Genomic DNA, 17,910 nt, shown 5'->3' on the forward strand with positions numbered 1-17,910 from the left:
GCAATGCGATCGTCCTAAGGTGGGACAGACGAACGCCACGCCAAGGAATGCCAACGCCAGGACAGAGGGCTGACCCGGCAGACCTTTCTGGACGGAACAACGCAGTGACACCCTTAGCCTCCACAGCGTCCGGTGTGTGCAGAGGGTTAGGTCCTTTCACAGCTGCTTAATTGCAGGTGTTTTAGGGTTCCCACCTCTGGGAGCCTGCTGACTCCAAAGGGGCACCCCGTGGCAGTGGCCGCCAGAATCTCACCATGGGGTGGCTGGGGTCCCCAGAGGAACCAGCAATGCAGGGTCAAATAATAAAAACTGCACCAGGGCTCATCAAAGAACAGGGTGGGTTCGAATCCCAAAGAGGGTTGCAAGCTGGACAGCAATTCGAATCCTAAACTCCCTGCACAGCCACGAGGGATCTTCTTGAATTCACTCGCCTCGCGAGTTCTGACGACCATCACGTAACAACCGTCACGCACTTGAGGACAGGAGCCACTTGGGCGTCCAGCTCGGTTTCGGTTAACCTCAACTAGAATTCACAACCCACGAAGCCCGAAGTTGGAGGGAGCGAGTTTCCCGCCGGCGAGTCCTCCTTCTGCAACCAGACTCGCGAAAGCGCTCTCCACGCCGGAAGTGCACTAATCCGCAGCACGTGGGGTTGCCAGGGCGCTCTTCACGTGACTGGGCGGGGCTTCTGGGAGCTCGTAGCCAATGACAGCCCGAGGGGGCGGTGCCTGTGCCGCGCCGGGGCCTATCCCGGAAGTGGGGCTGACAGGCTGAAGGCGCTCTGTGGCTGCAGAAAGGTTAAGGCCCGGGGGAAAGCTGGTGGGGCTGGGACCGGGGCGAGCTGGGGCCGGTAAGGCGGCAGGACCCGTGCCCTGGCCCGGGGAAGGAGGAAGGATGGATCGGAGGACCGAGGCTAGCGCGGGACCCGCTGGGCTCAGGCCCTTGCGGGGCCGGGCCGAGACGGGCCGGGCTGGGGATGCCGGCAGAACAGGGCTCCGATGCGGCCCGGGCGGCGGCGCTGCAGGGTGCAGGGCGGGGCGTGCGCCCGCTGCCCGAGGACCGAGTGCTGCTGGCCGGGTCCTGTCCTCCATCCTTTGCGGGGACTGGAGGCCTGGGCTGGGCCCCCCGCAGTGGGGATCGGGGCGGCGGCAGAGGGCCGGGCTGCGCGGCACAGCGAGGGAAGGTCGCCCGCTCCTCTGCGGTGGGGCGGTGGGGCGGTGGGGGCTGCACTAGCTGCTGCCGGCGCAGGTGAGCACCCGCAGAGCGGGTGTCCGCCACCCCCAGCGAGCTCATCTGTGACTTCTCTCCACCGATGGCTGGAAAAGTTTGTAGAGGCCAGAGTTATAAAGTGCCCGCTAGTCTTGGGTGGGTTTTATAAATGTAACAATAACAGACCCACGATGTTTGGCACGCAACCTGTCCAAAATGAAACGTTTCCCTGCCTGCATGCTGGTCGTTAAAAAGCAAATGCAAACTTTTCGCGTAGTCCCTCGGAAGAACTACCATCTCCCCAGCCCACCATGGCGGATGAAATTGATTTCACTACGGGAGATGCTGGGGCTTCCAGCACTTATCCTATGCAGTGCTCAGCCCTGCGCAAAAACGGCTTCGTGGTGCTGAAAGGACGACCGTGCAAGATAGTGGAGATGTCACCTTCCAAAACTGGAAAGCACGGCCATGCCAAGGTAAGGGCCCTTCCAGTTCAGTCTTGGACTTCAGCATTGGGATTTTGATCATTTGTATTCCATTACTGATCATGAAATTTCTATACTTAAAATCGTGTAACAAGCCTGTGTTTCCCTCTTAAAATTACTGTGTGATCAGCTATTGCTTTGAAGACTTAAAGGTAGTTTCTGTTCTTGAGGCCTTCTAATGCTTTATTAACGAGGACCTGAAACTTTCCTGAGTCTGATGGAAAACCTCTTTTCCGTTTACAGATAGAAAACCAGCTCTAACAATCCTAACTCCATTTCTCTTATGTACTCTTAGAATTACTGACCTATGTATTACACCGAATCCTGGCATGTCATGTTAACTGAGTCTCAATTCTATGACTACATTTTTTTAAAAGAAAGTAAAATTGCATGACCTTGGAAAAAGGAGAAAGTCTTTCATAATCAGCATTGGTATTGTGCTCTTGTGTGTGTAATGAGTGATAGGCTTGGCAGAAATTAAACAAGTTTCCTATTCTGTGTTAGGTTCACCTTGTTGGGATTGATATTTTCACTGGCAAAAAGTATGAAGATATTTGCCCTTCTACTCACAACATGGATGTTCCAAATATTAAGAGAAATGATTATCAAGTAAGTGCTAATTTCCTTTACAATGTTGCTTTTACTTTATAATTTGAGAAAACTCAAGAGTGATTTTGTAGGTTTTTCTAACCAATTGACAGGTACCACCTACCTTAGAAATTGGAGAATTAACTTGTACATTGTGATTATTGCTGGTATGCTAATTTTTTAAACATTTTTGCATTTTAAAAAGTTAAACACTTCTTAGTGTCGCTCAGAGCAAGCAACTGTCTAATGAGACTCGGTTCAATGTTGAGTAAAGTTACTATTCTGCTGTAAAATATTTCAAATTTAGATAACTTCTCCCTGTTCTCTTTCCTTTCACCAATCAGACCTAAGACATTCAAGACACTATTGGCATTCATGTCCCTACTAACCAAGTTTTTGTATTAATGAATTTTAGTTAGAATTTTGGGGGTGAGCTCTGTGGCCTGGTGGTTAAAGGAGCTAATCCCACATGACCAACCTTATAGTTAAAATCCTGGCCCTGGTGCCTTGAAAAACACTCCAGGCATGTGTGCATGTGTATACCCCAAATCCAGACAAGACAGAAGTAGAGAAGGGATTATGATATGCTCATGTGCCATTATGGGTGTTTTCTCTCTGTCTGTCTGTCTGTCTGTCTCTCTCTCTCTCTCTCTCTCTCTCTCTCTGATTTTGGTGAACACAGGACCCTCTGGCAAAAACAAACAAGCTTGGTATCCTTCAGTAGAGAAATAAGTTGAAAATAAATATAAAGGATGAAGTACAGGGTCACTAAGTATGGTGAGGAAAATGTAGAAACTATGTAACTGGTTTATTTATATTCAGTGACCATCCTGTGACCTTTTGTCAATCATGTGCAAAAGCTTCAGGCTTTAGTTCCATTTATACGTACAGTTACGTAAAGGTTAATGACAGCACTTTGCTGTTCGGTGTACTGATGGCGACCAGTCGACTTCCTAGGCTGTGGAAGTTTGGATTAATCATTGCTAAAGCATTTCTTGAAAGTCCTTCATTTCTGTCTCAAGCAGACCATACATTAAACTCTTTCTGTTCATTTTACATCATGAAAAGTACAAATATGACACTTAGATCTGTTTTATTCAACCTAATTTCTTTATCTTTTTTTTACAAATTTTTTTCATTTCTTTTATTTATTTATTCATTTATTTATTTTAATTTAACCAGAGAGAGACACAGAGAGAGAGAGAGAGAGAGGGAAAATGAGAAAGTAAGCCACCAGTCCGAGACTCAAACCATGGTCAGCCATGTGGGAGTGTCCAGTGCTTTAACTACCATGCCACCTGCTGGTCCCCTCTTTATTATTATATAAATTTTTGAAGAATGTTTTTACCAGCTTCAGTTACCCAGTGATTTTCTTTTTCTCTTTGTCCACATGAGGACTTTTTATGGTTTTAATCTAATAACCAGTTTTATATTTTCACTTTTGCACTATCGTGTTTGCTAGTTTGCTCTACAGACTTTATAGAAATTTGAATTATCACACAAGTGTTTTTTGTTTGTTTATTTTTAAGTCAGGTAGATCTAGGTTTAGATCTAGTTCTGCCACTTTGTACCAGTTGATCTTGGACAAATTACTCAACCTCTTTCCAAATTCCCATCTACAAAACAGGGGTAACATGAAGATTAAATGAGAAAATATAGAAGGTACATATCTACCCCCGTGAGTAGGTATGTCCAAAAAAATAGTTCTCTTCTGCTCTCCTTTTCCAATATAAAAATTCCACTTAGGGCCAGCATTGAGGTTAAAGCACTGGATCCCACACGGCCAACTCTGTTTTTTGAGTCTCTGACTCAGCAGCTTGAAAATCACATAGGGTGAGTGTGTGTAAGTGCCCAAAATCCCAAGAGGAGATGGGATAGAAGGATTGCGGCATGGCCATCCCTCCTGGAGAGTGATCTCTCACTTTCTCTTGTATCTCTCTCTCTCTTTGTGTCACTGGCATGTATACATGCCCTATAGAAAAACTTTTTAAAAAGTTCCATTTAATCATTCTGTTATTACTGGAGCACCAAATTTAGATGTAGTATCTAATAAGAACTCAATCCAATTTGTTAAATGCATATGTGATTATTCAGTGTGGTGAGGATAGTGCAGCAGACTTAACAGGTTTTTTAAGTTTTTTTTTTTTTACGCTTTTTAAAAATTGATTTCTGGTTTACATATAATTGTTCATCTTTATGAAGTACAGTATGGTTTTTCAAAGCATGCATATAGTGTAAATAGTATACAGTAATCAAGTCAAGGATATAGACATTTTCGTCATCCTGGACATATTTCACTCAGCTGTTTACGTTGGTCCATAACCTACGGCACTTGGTTCCATGCATTCTTGTGTCTGTCAGTCATTTTCTTCTCCAGCTCTCCTGCCCTTCGTGCAGTGCCTGGCATATACCGTTACCCTTTCTATGTCCAAGCCATCGAGTTCTTCACTTTTCACCACGGAGTGCGGACATTCAGAATATGTGAAGTGGGGACATACAGTATTTGTTTTTCATACCCTAGATTGTTTCACTTTGCATTATGTTTTGTGAGTTTGCTCACTTGTGTTTCTGACAGGACATCGTTGTTCTTTGTGGCCAAGTAGTAGTCTGTTGTGTATTGGTGCCACATCTTAATGCATTCATGGCTTGTTGGGCACTTCCGCTGATTCCATCTCATCGCTGTGAATAAGAGTATAGAATTTTCTGGGACTAACTAGTGATTAAGGGAGCTCAGTCCCACATGATGGGATGCACACTTCGAATTGTATACCCAGCAGCATGAAAAGTATACCACACGTGTGCGCACATGCCCAAAATCCTGAGAGGAAGTGAAAGAAGAGGGATTGCAGTGTGGCCGTCCCTCCTGGGGATTGCTTTCTCATTCCGCTACCACTTCTCTCTGTCTCTCTCTCCAGTGAAGTTACATGCCTTTGAGCAAGATTTTTTAAAAAAGAAAGATTTAGAACCTTTTTTGCCCAAATGGGCTTCTCTTTTCAGCCTAAAATATGAATGTTTTAAATGTTAATATTCATTATATTCAGTAATATTTATATACTGTCGACTGTTTTTGCCCATTGCATGTTTCAGAAAGATGGTATCAGCAGTCCAGATAATTATTCCTCTAATTAAATTAGCCAATCATTGACCGGAGCTCAGTACTTAATATAAAGGGAAAATTGGGGTTGGATTTTATTCTGGTATGTAATAAGGCCCAGACAAGGATGAGGCAGATGAGGGAAGTGAGCCCTTGCCTCAGGCATAGAATTTTAAGAAAAGACAGGATTAGTAGTATCTAGTATCAAGCCATATAGGAGCCTCACTCAGTCAAAAGGAAAAAGCAGTAATTTCAATTCTGTTTTTATTTTAAATTTGTATGTTTTGTTCATTACAGAATTTTTACATTCTAAATTTTTATACTATTGCATTATATCTGTCTGATCGCAAAGGTTTCTTTGACGACTTTGAATTTTATACCCAAGACAAGTGTCGTCTCACTTACCTCACACTAGTCCCAGCCCTTGGTATCATCCATGCTTGAGAGTGGGTAAGAGAAGACTCCAGCTAGGCAGATTGGGTCGGGACCCCTCCCTTGTTGTTACTAGCTGTGTGTCCTCAGTTGGCAAGTTACCTAACCTCTCTTACGTCCATTTCTTTATTATTATAAAATGAGAATGTGAATAAAGGACTCCTCATGTGATCATTTTGAGGCTTAATTACTTAATACTTAGAATAATGCCTGACTTAGTAACTATTCAGTGTTCACATCCTCCTCGTTATCAAGCAACATAGAACACTTAGTTCTGCTCATTTAAAACAATTATCTCTGTGACCCTTTCACATCATAATTATTGTGCTATGGTCTTTACCCACCTATCTAAGTGTGTTCATTAAAATCCAGCTTTTCACATTTGGCTATATGTAGTCTTTTATATTTGCTGAATACAATATTTCAAGTGGGAGTTTAGCAGTCTCAGCTAATGGGAAATATGTATATCTTTCCATTCATTATAATAACTAAAAAGTAAATGTTGTTTAGGAAAAGAAATACATTAATATTTACGGTCTTAACTTTATGTATTTTAAAATAATGAAGGAAAAGTATCATCTCCTGACTCTTCTATTCCAAGATTAGTTTGAATTAGAATTGCCAATTTCAGGACCAGCTCATGGCGTGGTAGTTAAGGTACTGAGCACTCCCACGTGGCTCACCGCAGTTCAAGTCCTAGACCTGGTGGCTTGTTTTCTCACTTTCCCTCTCTCTCTGTCTCTCTCTGGCCAAAATAAAATAAATGAATAAATAAATAAAATTAAATAAATAATTTTTTTAAAATAAAGGAATTGCCGGGACCAGCAGTTAGCATAATGGCTATGTCACTGGACTCCCATGTAGTCGACCGTGGTTCGCATCCCAGACCCAGTGGCATAAACTCATGCTGGGCACGTGTGCATGCGTGCCCAAGATCCCTAGAGGAGAATGGAGGAGAAGGGATTGCGGCGTGGTTATCCCCCCTGGGGGGTGATTTCTCGCTTTCTGTCTCTCTGTCTCTCTCTGTCTGACGAGTGCACACGCCCTATAGCAATAATACCTCTCCAAAAAAGAAAAAAAATAAAATAAATAAATAAATAAATAAATAATAAAGGAATTGCCAATTTCTATTACTTCTCCTATACGTAGTTATAGTTGTTTGGGTTCAGTGATGATATAAAGTACAGTTTTATCCAGATGCCTTTGAAAATTCCCAATTTCCTTTTTTTTTTTTTTTTTTAGTCTTTTTTTTTTTAATTGCCTGAGGACATAAACACTCAGGCAGGGAGAGCCGGAGGAGCACCCCTCAGTGGGGCATGGTCATGCCACAGTCCCTTCTGCTTCATTTCTGTCTTGGCGGGATTTAGGACACAGGCACACATGCACCTAGCATGTTTTTCAAGCCACCAGGGTAAGGATTCCAACCACAGTCAGCCACATGGGATCTGGCTTCCTTGATACCAAACTGCAGGGCCAGCCCAAGTCCCCAGAGTCTTAAATACAGAAATGTTTGTCCACACTTCAGTATTCTCAGGAATCATATGTTTCAAAAGTCCCATGCTGTTGTGTACTCCACCATAAGTAAAATGACTCTTCTCCCTTCACTAAGTTTTATCTGTCATTTGAAGACCATTTTCCAGAAGGAAAACCAATTACTACATGACACATGATTTGCATATTATGGACCTTTGGATTATTGGTGAATTGTCAACACTATGACTGATGAATCCTAGTACAGTCTTCACATAAGTGGAATGTCTTTGAGATGTTAATATACATGAGTTGAGTTTTATTGGTGCAAATTAAAATGAAACAGTTACAAAGGAAAGATGCTATGAGTTCTTTAAACTTAAAGTCTCTTTAAATGTTTTACCTGTTATGCGGGACCCCTGTATTCCCTAAAGAAAGCATTCTCACTTTGGGAGAAGAATACCTCCAAACGAGCAGAGCCCAGCATTGCAGGGATGAGAAGCAAATATTCTGCTACGGGGTCATTAGGGGTAATAATGAGAAGAGCCACTCTCTTTTGTTTCTAAACCTGTGTATTCCACCCATAGGAAAAATAGCAGTATATGTTGGAATATTTCGTAATCTGTAAAACAACACCCCAGGCCAACAAATATTCACCCAGAAGGTGCTGTAAATGAGTTAGTAGTCCAGTTCATACAGGCAAACTGTTTTGGAATAGAGGGTACCTGTGTACCTGAGGTGATAAGTTCTCTGAGCATTGTCCCACTGCCTCCTCATCCTTTTGCTTCTGAGATGAGTTTTGTAGTCTGAAGAGATGCAATATGAGACACTATGACAGGAATGAGATATTCTGTAAATCCAGATGGGATTTTAGCAGAAGCCCTGCAGCCAGGAAAGAAAAATCCACGTGTAAAGTTAGAATCTATTGCACAAAGAACATCTCATTGCCTCTTCATGATGAAGGGAGTACAGTATTGCCAGTCAGCTAGCTATTCCTCCTGGGGAATGCTGCCATGTCAGGAACTCTGTATTGGTCTCTTCTGTAAGGTTATATTGGTAATGGCTGTAGTCAGATCAGCCTTGTGTCATTGAGCCCAGTTAGCAGGGACTGAGGTGGCTACAAAAAAAAGGCTGAATGCATTCACATAAAAAAATCATCTTGTCCATGTAATTACTTAGAACTTTGATATCATGTTCATATAGACAAATGCCAGGGTCCAGCCTCAGCGGGGGTGGGTTCTCTCATTGGAGGAAGGCGACGCGAGTGAACAAAATTAGTCTGAAACCTCAATGCTCCTTAGCATGTTCTCAGCCGGCTACAGCCAGAGCAAGCTCAGGACCGCAGCGCTAGCGGCTATCAAACACACGTATTTATTGAGGGATGTCTTACAGGAGTAGGAGGGGTGAGGGAGAAATAACTCTATGAAACGGAATTTAAGGCACAAGAACAATGATCATAAAACATGATGTCTGTTCTGTTTGAACAGGTAAAGCCAAACACAGTTCTCAGAATGAAGGAGTCTATTTGTCTGGTGCATTTTCTTCTGCAGTCTTGATTACCGGCCAGGGTCTTTTGAAGAGGGGGCTTGCAGGAAGCTTGATAACTTCAGTCCCAGGTCAGCTTAATAACTTCAGTCCCACAGGGTGGCAACATTGCTGGTTACAAAGGCCTAGATAGAAATCTTGTCTTGTTAAGTAAAGACACAGTTAATATATGGAATATCTATATTACAGCTAAAGGGGGTAAGCCTATTGCCCATGTGGGAAAGGAAGGTGATTTTGTAGCTCAGGAGACAACACAGGATGTTTTATTAGCAGTTTTTCAAAGTTAACAGCACACAGATGAGAAACTTTGTAGTTAAAAACTATCTGTTGCTTTTCCGAATTAGATAAGAACTTCTAGCTAAGATAGTTACTCTTCCTCTTGGAGCCTTCAGGTGTGTTTATCCTGTCGCTGTTAGCCAGATCTGTCCTTCCTCTATTAACCCACAGGTCCCTGTATTTATTTGCTGAATTTTTTGTCTGTTAATCAGTGAATTCTTGTGCTTTATCTTTAAGTCCCTGTCATGGTGGTGGATATGCTAATTTGTCCTAACATAAATTAATTTTGGCCTGCAGCTTTAACAAGAGGTATTTACATAAAACTAGCTTTAAACTAACTGAGTCTACATATGTTACTAACGCTAATTTGGCTTATACTAACTTAACCTAACATACATTAATTTTGGCTTAAAACAGGCAGATGGTCAGGGCAAAGGGGAGCGGTCGGGGGACTTTTGGAAAATCTTATCATATACTCAGGATGTATAAGAGAGCTATGTAATTTGTTCATAGTAGTGTATCAGGGAATCAGAGGGGGGTCACCTCCCAGCAAGGCTACCACAGTCTCTGGGGGGGGGGTTGGGGGGGACTTACAGCAGCAGCCTTGCCAACATGCTGAGCTGGCCAAAGCTGTGCTCAAAAGGTCAAAGGCTCAAAACAGATCCTGGGGCCCTACTGGGTCAGACTCCTCCAGACAAATAGTCTGATTATTTGGAGAGGTCTGTCCATATGTGACTTCCTTATACTTTATTGTCAGCAGTTTTATCTTCGTCTTTCAGTGCCCTTGACCATCTAGCGAAACTCTTAGCCGTTATCCATAATCTGTTTAAATCCTCACCTCTGATTCCCTCTTCTTTTCAAACTCAAAGCTTAAAATTCTTTCCATCCCAGGGACCAGCAGTTGGCGTAATGGCTATGTCGCTGGACTCCCACGTAGTCTACCATGGTTCGAGTCCTGGACCCGGTGGCTTAAACTCACACTGGGCGCATGTGCGTGCGTGCCCAAGATCCCGAGAGGAGAATTGAGGAGAAGAGATTGCGGCGTGGCCATCCCCCCTGGGGGGTGATGTCTTGCATTCTGTCTCTCTGTCTCTCTCTCTCTCTGTCTGGCGAGTACACGCGCCCTATAGCAAAAACCTCTCCAAAAAAAGAAAAAAAAATTCTTTCCATGCCACTGTCTTTCGGGGCCTCTTCCTCTGTCATCATATAAAGTATAGCCATCTAGAAATCACTCTGATTTTCTTTCTCAATCATGTGGATAAGGGAACTCTATTGAACCATTGGTATGAGTCCAGGAAAAGCATCAGTGTGGTAGGAGAAAAGGTGCTTTTTGAGTCTGAGTCTCTTATACAACTTGCTTGTGCCTGTGGGACCACAAGTTGGGTCTATATCTACTTCCTCTTGATGATGGAATGCTTCTGTGCATAGCCAACTTCATGGCTCGATGGGGCAAATAATACTCAGCTTGTGTTATTATTTGCCCAGATTATATGTAATAATGACTGATCCAGTCTCTACCAGGGACCAGCAGCTCTAAGGAAGAAACTCAAGAGCTCCGTGAGAAAAGAAAGAAGCAAGGAACGTACCTTAGTAAAACTAATCTGGTTGTTTCGAAGTAGATTCAGAAACAAAATTAAATTCAGAAGTTAGGGCTCACAGAGTGCCTGTGGTGATGGCATACCTGCTCTAGCTTTCTGTTGTATACAAATAATACAAATACACGCAGAAATCTTTCCTTATGAGTCTTCCTTTTTAATGTTCTTATTCTGACTATATCATGCACAGAAGCTGCAGTCCCTGACTCTCCTCACATTCTGCATCGCAATTCATGCTTTGCCTGCTGTGCCTCCCAGCATTTAGTGGTTACAGTGCCCTTTCCGAAATTCTACTACATTGTGCGCCAGCAGGTGGTGTGGTGCTTAAGGCGCTGGACTCTCACACGACCAATCACACAGTTCAAGTCCTAGAAGACCTGGCAGCTAGCTTTCTCACTTTCCTTCTCTCTCTCTATCTCTCTCTCTACCTCTCTCTGGTGAGTGCACATGCCCTATAGCAAATTAAAAATAATAATAAATTAAAAAGTAATTCCTTTAAAGATTTCTTAATATTTTAAGAAATTAATTTATTTTTATTACTTAATTTTATATTTCTGTAGCTTGGTTTTACTTTTTAAAACTTATATTGTGATTCATTTTAATAAAATGGTTAATATTTATACATACTTGTTTTACATGATATTTTTACATTTTTACATTTGAAATACTTTATATATTTGACCCAGTGGTTTACTTTATAAATTCTTAGCTCTTAAAAAATAAAATACCACCATTATATAATTATCAAAAATACCAGTTTTATAAGTTGGCTCCTATGTTTCAGTCACTAAAGGCAATACCTTTAGCTCTTGAAATGAACAAATTCCATGTCAGTAAATTGCTAACAGAGTAGAAACCAGAAAGATCTGCCTTGTAAACAGGTGATTAATCCCATGCCCCCGCTGCTCTAGCAGTGTGTGTGTGTGTTTGTGTGTGTGTGTATTTTAAATCTGTTGACATGGGGTGGAGGCCAGAAATTTACCACTTAACTTTGTTCATAATCAAATTATAAATTCATTATAATAGTAAAAATTTTAAAATACCTTCAATGCCCATTAATGGAAAAATGCTTAAATCAGTTACAGTATAGTCATACAGTTGTATAGTAGTTAAATACACTAATGTAGGTACATACTTTCTGATTTGGAAAGATTTCTAATGCATAATTAAGTAAAAACAACTTACTGAAAAATACCCAATTTCTTTAAAGGCAGCCGTACTTGTATTGTGTTCATAAATGTAAATGCTTTGAGATGTAGTATGAGGAAGCCTAAACTGTTTAGTAACGCACAGATTGGGCGGAGGGACTATCAGGAGGCATGAACTTACACTTTCACCTTGAACATACTTTACCTTGTGTATTTTTAGCATTTTTAAACATCAAGGATATACTAATGTATTACTGTGTCCTTATGCGGATGAACGTGGATTACAACTTAGCTAGCAACACATTACCGAGGACTGGAGATAGCCTAACCTGTGCCAATGGTGCCGTGTCTCCCAACAGCTGATATGCATTCAGGATGGCTACCTCTCCCTGCTGACAGAGACCGGTGAGGTTCGTGAGGATCTTAAGCTGCCAGAAGGTGAACTGGGCAAAGAAATTGAAGGAAAATACAATGCAGGTGAAGATGTACAGGTAAGGACGGGTGGCGAGATTTGTCTGTTTGTCTTATGTTTTTACCTTAGGGCACATGCACTCACCAAAGAGAGACTTAGAGGAATGGTGAGAGGGAAAGTGAGCAGTCAGCCCCAGTGGGGATGGCCATGCTGCAACCTTTTCTCCTTCATTCTCCTCCTAGGATTTTGGCCACTCCAGCACGTGCACCCAGTGTGATTTCCCTTTTTTTTTTTTTTTAAGAACTATTTTTTTTAACTTTATTTTGTTAGTTCGTTTAATTTGACCAGAAAGGGACAGAGAGAAAGAGAGAGATGGAGAGGGAAAGTGAGACAGCAGGCCGCCAAGTTCGGGACTCAAACCGTGTTTGGCCATGTGGCAGTCCAGTGCCTTTAATCACCATGCCACCTGTCGGCCTGAGAAAGTGAGATAGCAAGCCACCAGGCCACAAACTGCAATTGACCATGTGGGAGTCCAGCATCCGAACCACCACTCCACCTGCCAATCCCGGCACCCAGCACAATTTTCAAACCTCCCGATCTGGTAGTCGGCCATATAGGAGTCTGGTGCCTTAACTACCATGCCACCTGCTGGCCCCAGGAGATTGTTTAAAAAAAAAAAAAAAACAATTATTAAAACTTTGGAACTTTGGCCTAAACTAGTTAGCATAAGGCAGTATCTATTAAATGTAGGTTTAAAATACTGCTGAAGGTCCAGTCTCTCTATCATGAGTGAAGTTTGAACTGCTAAAATGTTTAAAATGATCTCTATAAAGCAGTTTTGCCAAGATACCCTTAGAGATCTATTACCGAAGAAAATTTGGAAGTTCATTTTAACTACATGCACTGTCAACCCCGAATTCAGGTTGAGGATCTACATCTCAACTTTTTTTTTTCAATTCAGCTAGAAGACACATGCAGTTACCAGAGAGAGAGGAGAAAATACCCCAGTGGGATATGATCACACCACAATCCCTTCTCCATTTCATCCCCTTTTGCGATCTTAAGCATACACATAGATGCTTCTGGCGTGTTTTTCAAGCTATCAGAGCCAGTATTCAAACCACATGGTCAGCTATATGGGATCTAGCTCCCTTACTCTAGGCCAGAGGACTAGCCCTGAGCCATTCTTAAGGATAAAAGAGGATGCTAAGAGACTGTTAAGGAGCGAAGGAGATTTAGTCTTTATTACAACTTTCAGAAGCATAACATCTAGTAAGTATTAAAACATTTATCGCTCTTGGGCCAGCTGGTGGTGTGATCAAGGTGGCTAGATTCTACCTGGGCAACTATATGGTTTGAGTCCCAGACTGGCGGCTTGGTAACACTAACACGCCAGGCGCGTGTGCATGTATGCTCAAAATCATGAAAGGAGAGATGGAGAAGGGATCGTGGCATGGCCATCCTCATAGGGAGAGCTTTCTCACTTTTCCTTTTCTGTTTCTCTCTGTGTCTCTCCAGCAAGTACACACAACCTCTAGAAATTTTTTTTAAAAAAATCCAAATAAATAAATTAAAGCATTTCTAGCTCTTATTCTTCCTGTTCCCTGAAAGTTGTTTTACAAACCAGAGTTTAAGAAGTTCTACTTTAAAAAACTGTAGAGAATGTACATTATTTGTATGTGTCTTTTTGAATGCCCCTTTCCAGAGTCAGTATGGGCAAAATATCCACAAATAGACAATAGGTGAGGAACTAAATATATCTTCTACGTGAATTGCCATCTGAACTTTTGTTTTCATGTTTTTCTTCTAGGTGTCGGTCATGTGTGCAATGAGTGAAGAATATGCTGTAGCCATAAAGCCCTGCAAATAAGTGGGACCATCAGGGGTGATCAAACTGTTCAGGTCCGGATCACCTGCCAACCTAAAGTTTGGTTCTAAGTTGTCACCAAAGCTATGGCCTTCATAAGCAACCTCATTTCCTTTTTTTTTTTTTTTAATTGTTTTAAAAATGTGCTGGGTTAGTTTTACAGGCAATTGGTAATTTAAAAAAAAATAATCAAGATGTGTAATTTTTTTTTAATTTTGTAAATATCTTTCCTACAACATTCCTGTGGTTTTTGGTATGTGAGTCCACGAAACAGACAAGATAGCTTCAGCAAACATGATTTGTAGGAGCAAATCATTCCTGTATCTTAGTTAATGATAAACAAACCAGGGTTTAACAAACAATGTAGCATCTAGTGGTATTGAAGTACCACATTTAAGTTGAATTGCTCTATATTAATTTCAGGCTTAATATCATAGAGCACGGGGCTTATGGATTGGAATTTCTCAATTTCAGCCTGTGCATGGCAAACACAGACCATATTATCCGATAGTATCAGTTATTCTGGTGGCCATGTGAAACCACATGTATTACCTCAGTCACTTCTAGTCTCCGTCAGATTGTTGGCAGACTTAATATCATGCAACCTTACGTGGCTGTTTGAGTACCTGCTCATGGCTGACAGGCATTGAGCTCTTGGGTGAACATGAGCAAGTCAAGTTATGAAGACACAAAGGACAGTGGCGAGGTGGGGGGGTAACGCGATAGGTTTTTATTTGAGGCCTTTGTAACCAGCATAAAAATAGAAAGTTGCTTTTTTAGGCCTTTGTTTGGGTTTTTGTTTGTTTGTTTGTTTGTTTGTTTTTTGGTTTTTTGCTTTTAACTTTTACTCCTCTTGGCCCATGCCAGTATGGGAAGGAATAACCTTCTCTACAGCATACTATGAAGTACCTTTTTTTTTTTTTTTACAAGTATATTGAATAAGCATTGGTATTTATTAGTAATCACTCCTTTCTATCCATTTGTTAAGGAGGTTTTTTTAACATTTCAATATTTATTAGATAACTGGGAATTATCACTTAAATTTATTTGGAACGTTTGTCAAATTTATGTACATTTTCTAAAGTGAAATCATGAAATGTTACTTTATGTGAAAATTATTAACTTATGCGTTTTGTTTTGTTTTGTTTTGGATCATCAGTGACTTGATCTACTTACTGGCATGAAGTATAACTACGAAAGATTCTGTACACTGATTTTAAAGGCGTTTTAAGTGGTACCACTACATTTTTATTTACTCTTTTGGATCATGTGTTACAGATAGGCAGACGTTTAGATGTTACTCCAGGGTCATGAGGACCTTTCGCTCAGTAACAATCATTACATTGGAATGAAACTTAGAATGAACACCATCTCATTAATACCTTGATTCCCTAAAACTGGTTATGCCTCTCCCTTGTACCCCGAAAGGCCTTCCTTCCTATCAGAAGGAAATAGATAGGAAAATGCAACTGATCTCATCAGTGACTAGAAATAGCCTTAGGAACAGAAGATCCTGAAATTTTAGTTTCTTAATGCATATAAACCTTTAAATCTGGTCTTGGCCTCAGCAAATCCATTTGGAGAAGAAACAAGATACTTGAAGAGGAGTGCGAGGAGGAGAGTTCTAAAGCACAAGAAATAATTGAGGTTGTAGTTCATTGTTTTTAGTAAAACATTTTAGCTTTTGCCCATCAAAAGCACAATTAGAATTAGGCTAAATTATTTCCAGTATTCTATTTAAGTATTCACTACATACTGCTCTAGATTTTTAGCACTCTGTAATGTGTATCTTACCTGCTACTGGTTGGCATTGTTACCCACAGGAATTCCAGAAAGTTATTAATCTGTGCTGCTTGCTGGTCGTTCACACCCCCAGTTAGCCATGCTAGTATTCTGATTTAGTATTAATTCCAGATTAGCATGCCCTTGTTTTTCCTAACTTGTCAGACTTAACATAAATCTATTTTCAATTGCAATGTAAGGGTGTACAAATTAAAATAATGCATCTCTACATACCTTGAATGGCAAAAGCTATTTACGCGTAAATATTTCATTTTAAGTACATAGGAAGTGTAAATACTCTTCTGAAGTATAAGTATAGATTTTAAAGATATGGGACTGTTTATTTTCACAGAAGTCAATAGATGTTTCTCTAGGACAAAATATTTCATTTAGCGGAGCTTTATAAATTATATTAAAAGGAAGCAGGGAACATTCTATTTTTTAACATAGAACAGAAGTGACTTCATCCTTTTTTGACATCAGATAAATGTTAACAGTCGATTCCTAGTATTTGTTGTACTTTTTGTAGTATATGTTAAATACCACAAGTTACCATGTGTAGGATGCAGCTGGTCATGTTAACAGATGATGCAATGATAAGCTCTTTTTGTCTGTACACATTTCACCACTTTATAGACAGTATTATATCGGCAGGTTGAATATTTGTCTCTCCAGAACGACGTATTTTAGTTTTAATGTGAAAACCTTGGTATACCTTACTTGCTGCAGAGTTGTGTGCCCTCAGACGTGGTGTAACTGTTGCTACTTGGGCGTAGCATCCGCATCGCAAACATACTCATGATGCTGCTTACATGCTTCCCTCCAAGGGCTGTCTGTCACTTGAAATGATTGCTGAGCAAGCTCTTGATGCCGTGTCCCTCAATGGTACAAGCTTCTGTACCGGTACTTGATATGAGTCACCAAACTCTGCCGCGGCCACAGCATGCCATCTTCGACAGCAGATGCTGCAGTGAAACGTTGAGGCCGTCAAGTTTGGGAACAGTTTTTCATCACAGCACAACATGTGTGCGCACGCGAGCACACAGCTTTGTATGTTTCTTTCTCCAGAGCCCCTCCAACTCTTACAAGTACTGTAGTCTGGTAGTGCCTCAAATGTTGGTAACTTTTTTGGTTTAATTTACAACTTTTCCAGAATTTGTTTTTACACTTCAAGGTCTCTCAAGTAGATTATTTCTAGTTGAACTGTAATTTGAATGCATTGTTCTCAGGGCTGTTTATGCTAAGAGCTGAAGTTTCATTACTTTAGAGCTAACTGCCTGAAAGTCTATTGCAAAATTTCCCCCAATTATAATACCATGACACATCCATATAAAAGTATCCTTAATAGCAACATGCTTAAAGTACATGCTTAGTACTCAAGAAAAAAATGGAAACAGCATCCAAACTGGAATCTTGCCACATTTTTTTTCACATTAGAATAGAATTTGGTAGACGTATCTTGGAACCCAATCCTTGGGAACATAGCCATGAGCGTTCCTGTGGCATGGCCTCCAGAGATGGTTTTAGAGCCAGACACTGAGGTACTGGTTCTCAAATATTTACGGACAACAATTCGAAATTCATAATGGTCTTTTGGGCACATTGAAATGTTTACATACTGAATCCAGTAATACGAAGTAGGAATATATTTACCGTCAGAAAATATGGCTCTTCAGCAGTCGAAAGCAAAAATAGAAGCATATTTCCATAAACAGCATATTACACTGGTCAACTTTCAAGTTTTCTAATATTTAGACATACTCTTTCATAGTGTTCAAGCCTTTTTCTGCTAGTATTTAGACAAGTAATAGGCATCAGATTTAAGAAAAAATTATGGTGGGAAATCTTAAAATTGAGAAAATTCAGTTTATCAACTTTATGAAATTTGTCTCTCAGAATCGGGCATATGGCATCATTATTTGATTTTAGCAGGGAACATTGGGATTTATCGCACAGAACACAGATGTTCTATGGGAACATGGCTTGCAGTCACTATCTAATTTAGTG

General features: G+C 40.9%; 1 protein-coding gene across 2 annotated transcripts; it reads left to right on the plus strand.

The window, feature by feature from the left end:
• Positions 1–766: 766 nt before the first annotated feature.
• Positions 767–16,151, plus strand: EIF5A2 (eukaryotic translation initiation factor 5A2). 2 transcript variants are annotated; one of them, XM_006155059.2, is made up of 6 exons: positions 767–797; positions 1,487–1,685; positions 2,199–2,303; positions 12,202–12,333; positions 14,065–14,156; positions 15,281–16,151. In XM_006155059.2, exons 2-5 carry the CDS (start codon positions 1,521–1,523, stop codon positions 14,122–14,124), a joined length of 462 nt encoding a protein of 153 aa, XP_006155121.1. In that variant the 5' UTR covers positions 767–797; positions 1,487–1,520; the 3' UTR covers positions 14,125–14,156; positions 15,281–16,151. The 2 variants fall into 2 exon arrangements, with proteins under 2 accessions (XP_006155121.1, XP_027630229.1); XM_027774428.1 differs by having other exon boundaries at positions 14,065–16,151.
• The last annotated feature ends 1,759 nt before the right edge of the window (positions 16,152–17,910 follow it).

The sequence above is a fragment of the Tupaia chinensis genome, unplaced genomic scaffold (assembly GCF_000334495.1).
Source record: "Tupaia chinensis unplaced genomic scaffold, TupChi_1.0 Scaffold000430_1, whole genome shotgun sequence".
Taxonomy (NCBI): Eukaryota; Metazoa; Chordata; class Mammalia; order Scandentia; family Tupaiidae; genus Tupaia; species Tupaia belangeri.